The sequence below is a fragment of the Sycon ciliatum genome, chromosome 13 (genome assembly GCF_964019385.1).
Source record: "Sycon ciliatum chromosome 13, ocSycCili1.1, whole genome shotgun sequence".
NCBI lineage: Eukaryota > Metazoa > Porifera > Calcarea > Leucosolenida > Sycettidae > Sycon > Sycon ciliatum.
In genome coordinates, this window is record NC_088655.1 from 10,617,400 (window position 1) to 10,632,695 (window position 15,296).

At 46.7% G+C, this 15,296-nt stretch overlaps 1 protein-coding gene across 2 annotated transcripts; it reads right to left on the minus strand.

The window, feature by feature from the left end:
• Positions 1–5,006: 5,006 nt before the first annotated feature.
• Positions 5,007–12,811, minus strand: LOC135829691 (TNF receptor-associated factor 5-like). 2 transcript variants are annotated; one of them, XM_065342082.1, is made up of 10 exons: positions 12,591–12,811; positions 11,025–11,505; positions 10,337–10,487; positions 9,957–10,121; positions 9,513–9,662; positions 9,016–9,199; positions 8,284–8,453; positions 7,586–7,750; positions 6,826–7,111; positions 5,007–6,166 (listed from the first exon to the last, which is right to left on the minus strand). In XM_065342082.1, exons 1-10 carry the CDS (start codon positions 12,601–12,603, stop codon positions 6,045–6,047), a joined length of 1,887 nt encoding a protein of 628 aa, XP_065198154.1. In that variant the 5' UTR covers positions 12,604–12,811; the 3' UTR covers positions 5,007–6,044. The 2 variants fall into 2 exon arrangements, with proteins under 2 accessions (XP_065198154.1, XP_065198155.1); XM_065342083.1 differs by lacking the exon at positions 12,591–12,811 and adding an exon at positions 11,717–12,071.
• Positions 12,812–15,296: the final 2,485 nt, after the last annotated feature.

Here is a 15,296-nt window from a genome sequence, read left to right on the forward strand (position 1 = left end):
AATGACGGCGAAGGCTTAGCCTAGAAGTGGCTATGGAAGAACATAGTAAAAGCTATGGAAGCACATAGTAAGAGAATAGGTTACTAATAACTGCGAGTTAACGGGGGGAGAGAGAGAATACGATGTATCATGTATAAAACAATTACTAAAATGAAAAATCCAGAATTCTAGCGATTCTTACTACAGTCAAATCTGTCGTAAGCGACCGCCCCTTGGTGCAAGAAAAAGCGGTCTCTTACGGCAGATGTATGGTTTATCCGGCATACCGGGCATGCATATACTTATGCTTCCATGTACTCAAATCGACGAGAATAAGGTGATTTTTGATATCATTTTTATTGGATATAGGGGCGCACTTGCAAGACAGCGCATTTTCACACCTTGCAGTTGACAGCACACTGGCAAGTACAGTTTCGCACCTGACTGAACGTGGGTCGCGGTCGCTTACGGCAGATTTGAATGCAGCCACCGTGCATGAAATCGCGTTCGCTGGTCGCGGATGGTCGCTTTGGACAGATCAATTTGTATGTGAAACCGTCGGTGCACGGAAATCGGTCGCTAACGGTAGATGGTCGTCTACAGCAGAGGTCGCTAACGGCAGATCTGACTGTATGTGACGATGTTCCACTGATGATAGACACGACAAAATGTTCTGGAATTTTCATTTAACAATTGTGTTATACATGGGTATGATTAAAATAGAAGAAATCACATGGAAACGAGTTATGAAGTGCTAGGATATCGCCACTCTTCAAAGGCGGAGATCCGAGCATGCCAAAGAATCATCGACCAGTGTCCTTGTTATCGATTGCATCCAAAGTGTTGGAAAGGATAGTCCACGAGCAACTCACACGATATCTAGTCCAGAGCAATTTATTCCCGCCAACTCAATTCGGCTACAGATCCCACCACTCTACATCCGACGCACTAGTGCTAGCTGTGGAAGGTATCTGTGAGGCCCGTATGAACAAACTCAACACAGGTGTAGCCTTTGTTGATATGTCAAAGGCATTCGATAAAGTGAAACATCAAACTCTTGTGCAAGATCTGTTCGAACTTGGCATCTGCGACACGGCACTCTGTTGGCTGGTGGATTACCTCTCTGATAGAGAACAGTACGTTCAGGTTGGCCAGACTAGAAGTCTCCCGTACACCAGTTACTCAGGTGTCCCCCAGGGGTCGGTACTGGGCCCACTGCTATTTATTGTCTATGCCCGCGGCATAGCAGACGCGGGCATAGCAGAAGAACTATCGCCGTTTAATGTGGGAGCAATCCAGTTTGCTGATGACATCTCTATACGATGTAGCAGGGAGTCTGCGGTAGCTGTTTCTGCACACCTTTCAGCTGCTGTTCAGCACCTGGCCACCTGGCTGAAGGGCCGTGGTTTAATTCTTAATGAAAGAAAGACACAGATATTGCCTATTCCCCCATCCCCATCTCAAGCACTTGAGCTGCATGTCATTTGTAATGGGCAGACGCTGCCTGTTGTGAAAACGGCCAAGTATCTTGGCCTACATTTCGACTCAGACATGAGCTGGAACACCATGACAAGCCATGTTGCACGCCGCGTTGCCGCTAAGATTGGGCTACTAAATCGAAGTGCAGCATATTTGCCTTTTTCTTGCCGTGTTCAGTTTTTCAGGTCCTTTATACTATCAGAATTTGACTATGCATCTGCATCCTTTCTTATCCTCTTATCAGGATAAGCGCCTAAATAGTTTGTTCAAACGTGCGGCTTGCTCGGTGTGCAGGGCAGCCCCTCGCACTCACACGGCTCCCTTACTTGAACGCATGAATGCCCATACCCTCAGCATATACACCCACATGCACATTCTATTCATTTGGCGCTGCCTGAACAAAATCTTCAAGTACTGTGTTTGCAAGCTTTTTCACCCGTAGTCCCTCTCTCCGAACACGAGGAGGGAGCAGCTAGTTACTCATCATTCCTGTCTCCCCCACTGCATCCTCAGCTAAGCGCATTAGCCATGCTGGAGCTATCCTGTGGAACCAGCTCCCAGACACAGCACGCCTCGAAAGAAAGCGCTCCACTTTCAAATCGCTAAGCCTGGCCGTTCTGTTAGGCAGTACCGTCAACTAGGATGAACTCATCTGCTTCATTACCTCTCTCTCTCTCTCTCCTCTCTCTCTCTCTCTCTCTCTCTCTCTCTCTCTCTCTCTCTCTCTCTCTCTTCTCTCTCTCTCTCTCTCTCTCTCTCTCTCTCTCTCTCTCTCTCTCTCTCTCTCTCTCTCTCTCTCTCTCTCTCTCTCTCTCTCTCTCTCTCTCTCTCTCTCTCTCTCTCTCACTCACTCCTTTCTTCCCGGTTGCCGTTCTTGTGACTTTTTTTCCCCTGCTGCCGTGCTCATATTAGTTATCTAACTACAGCTGTATCTTCTTCTTGGTTCTGTTTGTCCGCTTATTATTATATATTTTTCTTTTCTCTTATTATCAGTGGGACCATTGTCATTAGGTTTAGGCCTGTTTTGGAACTCCACTTTAAATAAAGCCAAACAACAACAACAACAACAACAATGAAGCAACTATCCACCACTGTAACAAGATAATAAGCAGACAGAAAGTGCGACAACAGGGCACAAAACTGACATGTTACTGTGACATTCAACGACCTGAGACCTACATGTACATGTAGCTCTCACACACCTTCAGTGCGCAAACCAACAGTCTTCCAGCTTCCCCTCATTGGTCCTATCATAAACTTGAACCTTCCAAGCTGGAAAGCTGTTGGTTTGCGCACTGAAGGTGTGTGAGAGCTACAATGTACAAGTACAATGTACATGTACATGTACATATAACAGTCACATGTCAGTTGTGTGCCCTGTTTTCGCACTTTCTGACTGCTTACTATCTTATTACAGTCGTGGATAATCCCTTCATAACTCCTTTCCATGTGATTCTTCGGTTCTAATAATATTATTTATTGGCTCAGTATCCGACTTAAACATGGTTATGAGCGATCATTTAGTTTTATTTATTGCTATTTTACGACTGTTGTCTCTTCGTCGGTTATAATAAAGATTATTATTCTAATTCACCTCCGTCCATGGTTAACGTTTGTTGTACTACATGACTGTACTTGCTGTGCTTTGCCCCCCTCCCCCCCCCCCCATGTCATTGAGCACCCTCAGCAAACTGGATGCATTCGCTTGTGCAGTGATTGTACGGAGAAACTTCTGTATGGAGCACAACGGTCACAACCGGCTGTCCGCTTTGGGTAGTGCTATCGAGGGGAGTGCGGATAATAGGCCTTGGCGGATAATGCTCGAAAAGGTGGCAGATTCTGCTTTTTTTGCACCGAAATTGGCAGAACCATACAAACCTTATGGCGGGCAATTCCTCGAATTCTGCTCCATTTATTTATCCACATACCAAACATGCATGAAACTGACCAGAAAAAGTACCGAATTCTGCCAATTTTTCTGCCGGCATTACCCGCCAAGGCCTAGCGGATAATGCTCCAAAAGGTGGCAGATTCTGCTCGAAAAGCAGTGAAATTGGCAGAACCACACAAACCGTATGGCGGGCAATTCCTCGAATTCTGCTCCATTTCTTTATCCACATACCAAATATGCATAAAACTTACCAGAAAAAGTACCGAATTCTGCCAATTTTTCTGCCGGCAATCCGCATTATCCGCATATGCCTAGTGTTATCTCTTTATGGGGCGGTCACATTGAGGGAACAATTCTCAGATGATAAACTGGGGATAAGCTTTTCTACTTTTAATCACGGCCACACTGCATACGCACAATGAAAATAATCTCACTCATACGAGCCATTTTGTTGGCACCATTCGCTGCTGGCAGTCTGTCAGCCCCGCTCCCGGGACAGAGCTGCATCAGCACAGCCTCTAGAGTATCACTCCACTTCATAACGCAATAAAAAAACATAGAAACTCAAAGAAATCCAGTGGAAGCCACGGATGATTATAATCTTCCGCGGAAAAGCAGGGCCTCGAGCTGATTTTCATCGCGCGGATCTCTCAAATATCCCGCTCAGAGGCAGAAATCCATGTTAACCACGGATGTTTTTCAAATTTTCCCTCAGTGTGACCGGCCCATTAGGGCTCAAGATTATTTCAAGGAATGCACTGCGTACATGTACATAAAGAAATGTTTGGACTCGGATGGAGAGCCAAGAATTAATTTATAAGAAAGAAAAAGGACCAGGGAACTACAAGTTACGCTATAATGTCCACTAACACCACCAGTTACTAAACAATCAGCTCATGCGATAACATTGCACGACACTGACCGACGGTACTGACGTTCTTCAACTAACTGGCTAACAGCTCTAGCACATCTTGGACGCGCACTCCAACTTGGAAGGTTCTAAGTTATAGAAATAACATAAAGAGGGGAAGATGAGCGCAACCAAGATAAGCGCGAGCTGAAAGTCTCAGCTGTGAAGGACGTTGGCGGATGTTCATGCAGGTCGAGGACGATACTGGCAAGACCACTGGACAATGCGGTCAAACCACGATTCAAGGACGCAAAGCAACATTCTACACAACTTTTGTGGCTCAAAGATACGAAGATCAATAAAAGGGGAAGCTATGACGAACAAGAATCATGCAAAACCGAACGCCTCAATAAAACAGCACTGTACTTCGACTATGACAATTTGAAGGTTCTGCTGCCATTTTCACTGCTTTTCGACCAGAATCTGCCAATTTGTCCAGCAATATCCGTCCAGGGTTAACAGTGATCCTCGATCATACATGTACATTTAAAAAACAGCTAGTTTTCGTTCCTCGTGAGGTTGACGGTATGCAGTGTAACGGTCACCGTGTCACCGTGGCTCTGGAGATTGTGTCGCTATTGGCTGGTTGTCGTGAAAACCGAGTTCGTTACTCACGAGGTGGGCTAGGCTGTGCTTTCTTCGTGTGTCCCCTGGAGAGGTACTAATAGTACATTTACATGATACTGAACTCAAGAGTCGAGTCCTGTGCCTCATCACTTCGGTACAGAAATTAATTACAACATCAGCTCCGATGTACCCGTGCAAGCACTAAGGCTAAGCACTTTTCTTTTTACAACGTTTAGTAGGATATACATGTAGTGGACAGATGAAACGGTTGAGAGATGAAGTAAAAATTATTAAATAATGGTCAAGAAATGAGAGTGGAAAAAATAGTTCGTGTGGGTAGTATTTGCACACCGATGAATAGAATCTGATACGAAACGTTATGCTGGTAGAAGAAATTGTACTACATGTCATACCTATCACTAGTGAACCGGCACGAAGGTGGATGAACGAGAATAAAACAAGAAATAAATACTTGTGGAGAATATAATAAATATTTTGAGTGAGAAAAATACGATTACGATTGTATTCTTTTGATGGTGATAGGTGTCCAGCGGATTACGATGTCGTACTTTATGCTGGCTCAGCAGGCTTCTTGACCAACGTTACTAGTACGTCAGCGGTCAGCTTCCAGGCTAATAATTATAGCTACATGTAGGTATTTTTAAAGTTTGTTACTGCTGTTTTCTTTCCAGAAGCCAGTCTGAGCAGTTCCACAGCCACATACGGTACATGTCTAAGGCAGCATGCAGACACAGTATGCTGTGTGTCGTTTTAACTTTAGTTGAAACCAAGGGAATGGGAAAGTTGTTACAAGGCGTAGGGAGGGGTGAAATAAATAAGGGATGCTAAAATAATGCACAAGTATAGTGGCGCCGCTACGACTTGAATGGCTATAGGTTATACATGTACATACATACATAGAGTATTGAGAGGTTAAGTGCAGAACACACGTTATGCCTGAGAGACAAATATTCATACATGGATACCAGCTTGCGCTGAGATTGAGCATTGAAATGTGTTTAAACTTGAAACCTGTTGTCACATTGATCGAAATAAATAGAAAGTACGGTATTAGGGGCTTGATTACTGCTTGGATAGCTGAGCTTGACGTTCTTCGTGAAATATTAACTTAGCTGACTCGATGATATCTCAACGTGGGTATTCCGAGAAAACGGGACTGAAAAAATACGATGGGCGAAGTGTCGGTACACAATGTAACTATGACGTGAAGTGTTCCATTCCCGTTGTCTCCACTTTGATTTTCAAAAACATGGTGTCGTCTCGCAGGTACTGCTGGGCGGAACTGTTGAGCATCTGATGTGACATGAAGCAGGGGCAGCCTGGAGAAGACGTGACAAAATGCAGTAAATGCACACACACGCACAGGGTTAGGAGGGTAGCACATTGATCGCCAATCTACAGTTATGGCAACTGAAATCCGACCCTTTAGCTATGCGTTCACATTCTAGCGGTCTCCATATTCGTAGTTTTACTATCCCGACGTGTTGGGTCTTTGCGATGTGGGTCGGATTTCAGTTGCCAGCACTGAACCACCTACTCTAGTGCAATCGTGTATCATTAGTCACAGGCGTGGAGTGCAATACTCTTAGCATAGGTAGTTGAAAACTTCAGTTGCAGTTACAGTTCGCATATCACCCTTTGCTGCGCATAACTTCTGCAGAGAAACGTTCCCGGACATCTTCATAGATATGATCGGCATCTGGATTTCACACTTCCTATCTTTGAGCACAGTTACATATACCGGTGCTAGTAGTGTTTTAAACATTCTTATTTGAATTATTTCACTTGGGACTTTGCATATTGCAGGTATCTCCTGATGGTGAAAATGTACACTAGCCTAGTTGTTCAATATCCCCATAATTATTACACTGGCATCTCAAATGCTTCTTGCTCTCTTACAGGACATGATAAATGAATAACTTCTACATGTCAGTTGCCATGTCAAAATTTGTAAGAACTAATACTGTTATCTACGTACCTGATGCGACGTTGAGGCCACTGGTGGGTCTCTGGAAGCTGGAGCTGCTAATGTCCGGAGTGAATGTCTCGCTGACGTGATGCCTGGCTGGCGACTGATCCAGGAGGCTGAGCGTGACGCGGCGGTTGAAGGGCCACTGCAGAATGGCATCGTACTCGCCCGCCATGATCACGAAGAACAGGGACACGTACTTGCCGTGCCCTGCGCCGTCTCCGTTCACGTAGAGCCTGGCGCATGCCTTGTAACCATATCTACCTGCATAGAAAGGCTGGCTGTAGTGTGAGGTCTGCAGGGGAGAGAGAGAGAGAGAGAGAGAGAGAGAGAGAGTGAGTGAGTGGGAGAAAGAGAAAGAATGTGCGTGCGTGTGTGTGCGAGAGAGGGAGAAAGAGAGAGCACAACAAAACACATCCACAAGTATTTTTAGTCCACTGATTAACTATCTCGTAATACGTAACCTGACGGTAAAGAGGAAAAGAAAATTCGGATCTCCGTTTCCAAGGCAATTTGTGAGTCGGGCTGGATGCTCACACGCAGAGCATCTGATACTAGTAGGCAGTTAAAGCTTATTCAAGCTTATATATACATACATATGAGGCTTTTAAAAACGTTTTGAAGAGTCATTTATAAAAGTAAGAAATATTTTCACGGTTCGCGTCAGACTCGACTGGAGGCCGAGTTGTCCGCTTCCGTGGGAACGCCACAGACCTCACTGATAATGCACGAGACATGCAAATAATAACTGTATTTAACTAGGCTGTACCTTAATTCCTCGCTTGGCCTCGTCCAGGAGCTTGGAAAAGTTGGGAATGCGCCAGATCAGGAATCCACCGTACGCTGTCGTCTCCAGCTCCATGACCCGCAGGTCTAGCTGATCGGTTTGCTTGGCGATCTCCTGACAGACTGACTGCTGCTGACCACTGACAATCTTCACGCGTCACAACGAAACAAATCACATACAAATAAAGCAACGTAAGACGACGCGCACTCAACAATACGAAATAGTGGTAGCGACCTTGGCGAGCTCCAGGATGGGAGCAAAACCTTAGGCTATGAATGACTTGTAAATGCACTATGTGTGTTGAGGCCTGATGCATAATTGCAGATTCCTGCAGGCATAAACAAAAGCTCGGTCACTTCGTCATATTCTTCGCAAAGTGCAGCCAGTACAACCCAGCCATGTCCAGCAATGTCTGCAGTAGGCATGTACAATGGCCATGTTTATGCAGAGACTGGACCCCACCGGACACCTAGCCCGCATTGGGCACAGGGGCGCGTTCACCCCCCCCCCCCCCCTCCAAAAAGGTTCGACCTTCAATGTAGGTTCAGCATGCATAATTATAATGGCCTTGAATGTCATGCACCAGCCATCCTATACATTATGCGGCCGTGCACGCCCTCCCCCCCCCCCCGCCCCGCAAAAGGGGAACCCCTACGCCCCTGCTGGTCACGTGACTGTACCTTGGCTTCCGTCTGGCTGCGCATGGTCGTGTGCACGTCCATCTCCAGGTTGGAGACGCGCCGCTGCAGTTGCCCCTGGGCGCCCGACTGGCCCAGGCTCTGCGACGAGGTCTTCTGGCTCCTGACGTCCTCCGCCAGGCAATCCACACGCGCATCAAGCGCCTGCAAACCTGCAAAGGAAACACAGACCATCACAATTTGAATACATAAGATATTCTGCTCCTAACTTTACTTTCTTTTCCGCCTCACCAGGTCTGTACCTCAAAAGTAAAATCCCCGGGAGCAGGCTTTAAATGCCTCGTTGCTTGTTTATGATGCTGATTTCAGCCGCATGACCATGGTTAAAGTCAATTAAATCAATGGGACTCTCTTGTCTGTCACGTGATAAGTCTGCTGTGTGATCAATTTTAAAATTAATTACACCAAAAACAACGAGTCACGTACTCAAGCAATCATTGTGTCATTTATTTGCTGATGAACATGCATAACAGTCCGCTTTAGTGACCGTATAATGTACAGTGAACTGCGTGACCAACGACCTCGGTTAGAACAATCAATCGCGAAGAACGAATAACGACACAGTCCTTGGACCTAGGACTATTAGACATCATGCGTTACCTTAACCCGATGACTGCTGAGAAGTTGCAAATGACAACACTTTTCCCATGCAAGATCGAGGGTCAGTATTCACAAGTAACAGCTTGACTGTACACATTATTTTATAAGACGTACCTCGCCTGACGTTGCTCTCCACCTTGGACTGAAGGCTGGCTATCTGCATCTGCTGGTGCTCAATGAGATCATCCTTGCGGCGCAGTTCCTGCTCCACGCCCTGCAACTTGCCGTGGAATGCTGCAAAGTGTGCCGCAGTGGCACTGGGCTCCACGCAATGGCGGCCGAAGTCGGCACGTCGAATCTGAGCACACGAAACAGTACAATCCAGATATTGCATGGGTGTTCACGTGATCTCTGCTACATTTGCACTGCCATACCTAACCCAATTTTTAAAAAACGTTGCAGCTGCTGTTGCCGAAATGCACCGTACGCCCATCATGCGGCTTGAGACCGAGATCACAAAATTATCTTCGTCTACTTCAAGTGTACTGGAATCCCTTACAGTGCACAGAATTGCAGCCTAGATTTGTCAGTAACTATAGATTGATAGGGTGTTTTTGAATACTTCGAAGTAGTGTTTACTTTCCCTGGATACCATGTTCATATGTACGTACCATCTGACCGCATCCCATACTGCAAGGTTCCTCTACCGCCTGGCACTCAGTGGAGAGGTGGGAGCGTAGTTGTCTCCTGGGTAGCCGCTTCTCGCAACCAGGGGACGTGCAGCTGATAATAGCCTCCTGGCAGTGCTCCTCGATGTGTATCTATGAGAGAGAGAGAGAGAGAGAGAGAGAGAGAGAGAGAGAGAGAAAGAGAGAACAAATGAGGGCTGAGACCTCTACGGCAGTTTTGTTTAGCCTGAAAGCAGGTGCATGATGAGAGAGCAAGAGAGCAAGGAGAAGGCGCCATACACTTACTAGCATCTATACAGGGTCCAGGGAATTTCAATGCACTAGTATTCTTTCCACCTGAAAGCCCTTCGAAGCATAGCTGCATAGCGTACAGCAGTAGTACAGTATGGCGTAAGTGATTTCCAATGATGCAGTGGTGATACATACCTTCATCATAGCGTGTGGTATTGACTGGTTGCAGAACTTGCACACCGTGAGACGATGCGCACACTCGTTAGCCAAATGTTCGTCGAAATGCTGCCGCTCCACGGTATGCGGGCACCCTTTATTTGTGCAGGCGACCTTTTCAAACGGGCAAACCTTCAGATGATCCTATGAACATAGAATCAGAAAACAAAGCCAAATTATACCTCACTGTACATGTTCAAGACAACGATATTTTCATGCACCCAACAAAAAGAAATCAAGATCTTCTTCCAGTGGTCCTTAAGTCAATTGCAATTACAGCAAAAACCTGGTTTAAACGACCACCCCACGGTGCAAGCAAAAGCGGAAACAAATGAATTCATGGTGAATAGGTACTTTACCTCAAGCTCGCGTAGCTTTCCTCTCCATTGGCACTTGGCGAAGTTCCTGCACCGGACCGGGATGCAGTTGATCTCCCTCTCGCAGTGGCGGTCCCTGAACACCTCATCAAGGGGTTGACGGTCCTCAGGGCACCTGGGATCCGGCCCCTTCCTGAAACGTACACCAAACGAAGAACACGGTTAGTTGTTTTCCAAGTGAAGCATGCAAAATCTGGACAGAACCTCAGCTTAAAATCGTGTTGAAGGTTTTATGTGCTTTATTCTTATGCACTGGAGAATCTTTGATCATCATGCTGGTAATCTCCTTGCATTCACAAGCAAACACATGTCTAGATCTGGTAGTTCAAACTTTAAAAGCATTGCTCACGCTACGTCAAAGAGTAATAAGCAACACCTATGTAGTCTACGGGGGCAACCTCTGTGTTTACCATCTCCCTACCACCAGTAAACTGTTCATTTTTACATAGTACCGAAGCATGGATATGTCGTCCATCAATACATTCAGGTTAGTAGTCATAGGACAGGGGAATGAGGGGGGGGGGGGGGGACGGGGGGTGGGGTGGGGTGGGTGGGGGTGGGGGGGGGGGGGTGCTTGGGCGTATCCTCAAGTTCTGCATGCGTATGCACACAACTAACGCCTCATCACCACCATGCTCAGTGATGAAGAATATATGTACATGTAGATTACCTTAGCACTAACTCGATACATGACTGGCAGAACCGGTGGCCACAGCTGGTTTGCACTGGCTTGCGCAGTATGTGCAGACAGATAGGGCACATCAGGTTTGCTGCTACCTCTTCTTCCGCATCCACCTGATACCCGCCCGTGAACTCCACAGTCGTAGCTCCGTTGCGCCCTAGCATGTTCCGTGCCTGCTCGGGCAGTTGTCGTATGTCGTCCAATCCCTTGGCAAGGGTTCTGGCAAACTCCTCCTCAGAGCCGCTGCCCAGCGAGGAGGTTGGGCTGTCCTTCGGATTTGCTGCGGCTCCCTTGCTGGTGAAATGCACTGCTCCGTGATCATCACCGTGCGCTTGGGAGCTGAACGACGATGGTCTACTGGCTGCTGGCTTCTGGTATTCATATCTGCTTGTAGCATCCGAAGGGTCTGTATGATCATTGTTCGTAGACATTGCACTTGTTGAGTTCCTATGCTGTGATGGGATTCCCCCTGAATTAAACACACACCACAGGTACAGCAGCGCAATACGTATTGTAGCGTCTTTTCCTTCTGAGCAAGAGTGAATGTACTGAATAGACTCTTTGACTTCCCTTAATTTTACGCATCCACTCGAATCATTAATTTTAGTCAGTTCTTGCTGGAGTATAAAGGCCTACAGCCAGGTCGGATGTGCGCCAAACGCTAGTTCAAGTCGACTTACTCATACTGTGTGCACATGTACACGTACGTCATGAATTGAGAATCAATGAACTCGTGGACACATGTACCTCAGTCCTGCAAAGTCTGTACACGTCCGACGATGAGAATGATTGCTCGGGAGGAGCAGCAGCAGCAGCACCCTGTAATGGGCGCTGTTGCGTTGCTTTTCTCAGCCTGGGAGTTGGTGCGTGTTTCAGACCATTCTCCGAGCTCTGTTCACTCGACTTCAACTTCGCGGAATGACGAAAAGCAATGCAACAACTAGGCTTTATATGATCTTCGGCCATGCCTACTGCACTGCACTGGCCAACTACATGTGCTGCAATTTTTGGCATTGTACAAATACAATGTACCTGTCGTCGGGTAGATCTAGAGGATAGGCGAAATTAGTTACATGCATCTACTACATATACATGTACAGGCATGTCGATGTATCCAGTTTTGACCAGTCTAGGCTGCGAGAACCGGTACAGTACCTGTACAGTACATGATACGGATGTGCATGTATTTCAATCAATGTAGTAATTGCGAGTGCATGCCGCCAATTAATCAGTCGACCGCTTTTAGAAGCTGCATGATCTGTCGTTTGATCTAGAGGCTGGTTGTGCCATTACTCAGCCCTGCGTCTTCTTTCCGTTTACGCGAAATCGCAGTTCACAGCACATTCCGTTCGTTATAACGATCACGTACAAGGCACGTCTGAACATGTACAGTGTATGTTGAGTCAAAGGGGAGCCTACACGGCGACGACCACGCGTCCTTTCACGACGTTTTGATGAATCGCATTTCTTCCCCTGTTCACATGTACATGCACGTATTGTGTGACTCATGCACTGCCACCATCAATGCCAACGGAGACGCGAGATAGGACTTACCTTGAAGTAGCATGGTGTCGGTTGGTCAGAAATATAGGCAGTACTGCTGTTCAGACGTCTGGTCATATACCGGTACTAATATTACTGACTACTAGTATCCTCGTGGTTCAGCTGATAATAATGATGGGATAGCGAATCGCCAGATTGATCCCAGATCGTCCTGTTTACTTTGGGGATTTCGACAAACGTTCTACTGTAACTAACTTCTAACTAAGACGGTAACTGGGACTTGTGTCCAGATCCACCCCCTTTTATCTTTTCTGAAGAAGAGCATCGCCGTACATGTTAGTGTAGTGAAAGACCGGTTTCAGTGCAGAGGGCATTCTGGCACGCTGACGGCCATGCATCCAGTGCAGTGCTAGGCGGTACAAAGACCGGCAGCGAGCGCGTGAGTGCAGTCCACACTGGAACAGGCTATGGTAGTATGGGTCAGTGGTCTGTGTCAGTGTGTGCCACTGACAGTCCGTGTTTGGTGTAGTACGTGGAATCGTGGATGTGTCTAGACTAATTCGATGAATGATGACATCTCTTGAAAACAGCGTGTCATGAAGACATGATTGATGATGAGGGCAACTGCCTGGCATGCACGGACACACCTACATGTACAATCATGTACAGTCATGTAGGTGCTGGTACGCCTACTCAGTACAGGTTAGACCTGGTAGACGCGGCATAACCCTGGCCTGGATCGATCGTGGGCGCAAAGAAAACACTAGATGATTATGTCACAATATGTGGCGTATGTAGAGAAGTGCCTCATCACCGTCACAACCGCATTGTCGTGTGATGCTTTATTTGTGTGCAGTACTCAAATGCCCAATAGCGGAAGATTACATCACCATTTTTGTGCATGCCTGGCGCCTCTGGCTCACACCATCATATGGCCATATGAATCGAATGTTCTGGCGCAGCAGTGAAAGCAGTCAATCGCATAGCCCTACACTGTAAGAAGTGAAATATGCGGGAATATTTGACTGCTTTTCCTCAGGCTGCGTACACTCCGTACAGTGCTCTATGTCCAGTGGACAGAGCCAGTACCGTAATACAAAGATCACATAGCAATGAAGCTTCATTGCTGTGTGATCTTTGTATGACTGCTTTTATCTGTGGGAGTCAATACCAATTAGGGAGTGATAAAGTACAATCACTTTCAAGGCGAAGGTCCCTCCCTGGTTTGAATCCTGGTGGTGACAGTCAATGTTTTCTTCAGACTTGTCCCGTTTGCGTTTTTCACTCAAACCAGGGAGTAAAATCATGTCCGGGCCGTTGACGATACAGGGCAGCGCTTCATGCACTGGCTATCGTCTAGTCTGGATCTTTTGACATCCATGTACACTTCTACAATGTACTGTAGTCTGCTTCACTTCATGCGTTCAACTAACGACGTTTCTACTACTGTCGTGTCCGTGTGTTGCTACTAATTACAATGTCTCTTTTGACTCATAAAATAATACAATCATGTACATGTAGTACTTTACTTCAGCCTTCACTGGCTTCAGGGCGCTTTCCAAGGATGGGACTAGAATGTCAAACAAGTACAGTCAGACCTCGCTTATCCGGTCCTCTTTTATCCGGATCCCTCGCCATCCGGAAGAAAATCGTTGGTTACAGATTTACAGCATCTGCCATGCATATATACAGTATGTGTGTTCGATTATCCGGTTCCCTCGCCTATCCGGATATTTTTGTGGAAAACGGATGTGTGCGGTTATGCGAGGTCTGACTGTACTACAATGTCATGTACAATCATGTACAACCATACGTGTGCATGTACATGGTGTACGTGCAAGTCACTCTCATCCTTCTAAAATAATTCTCTACGAGTAGAGTACGACTCTAGTCTGATCTACATGCACATAATCATTGTACAAGCTCTTGACCTGATCTCAGCACGCCGAATCACGTGCCTGCACTTGATCTGCCACCAGTACTCCGTGTTCATGGTGTTGGGAGTGATGGTGCTACTGCTAGCTTCATGCCATGGTGTCATAGCTCATGCGTGTCACAATCTGGTACAAACCGGACAAGCCTGGAATGCTGGACTGAGACCACGTCAACGCGTGCACGTGCCTTTGTACATTATGACAAAATCTAAAATGTACAAAGGCACGTGCGCGTGGATGTTTCCAAGGCGACCAAAATGCCAAACATGATCCCGCGCCGCGCGCTGAATGCACAGGTTTTCGACCATGCACGCATGTACGATATGCAAAGCGTTTTCTTTTCGTTTCGAGCACGTTCTCGTGCACTCAAGAAGCGGACTGTCTGTACTGTGTCTGCTAGTACAGTACAGTCTAGCCCGATACAAGTACGTCATTGTGCATGTAGCACAACTGACCTCGCGACCCTAGCGCAGACGATTTTAAAGGGGAAGTATACCCTAAAATCAAATTTTCACCAGTTGTAGTCTTCGGGGTGCTGAGTCGAATGGTCTTGGTCCGAGGAAGCTGCGACGCTCCCTTCCTACTTGAATCCCAATCGAACTCGCGCACTTCCACCGAAACTGGGTGACTGCGCCCTACTAGATGGGGATTTGTATGCAAAATCTCACTAAAAGCGCCATTTCGTTCTTATAAAAGCACGGATGACCGCGATTGGCCCATATGTTGTAGTCTTTTGGACGCTGAGTCGACTGGTTTTGGTCCGAAAAGGCTGCGATGCAGCGTTCCTCCTTTATTCCCAATCGAACATGGTTGAACACGCGGT

What these genes read in the sequence shown, in the direction of transcription:
- LOC135829691 (XM_065342082.1), bottom strand. An exon ending in GGAGAGCAACGTCAGGCGAG is followed by an intron (nt 8,454 to 9,015) that starts GTACGTCTTATA and finishes TTTCCTTTGCAG; the next exon opens with GTTTGCAGGCGCTTGATGCG. An exon ending in AGGCCAAGCGAGGAATTAAG is followed by an intron (nt 7,112 to 7,585) that starts GTACAGCCTAGT and finishes TCTCCCCTGCAG; the next exon opens with ACCTCACACTACAGCCAGCC.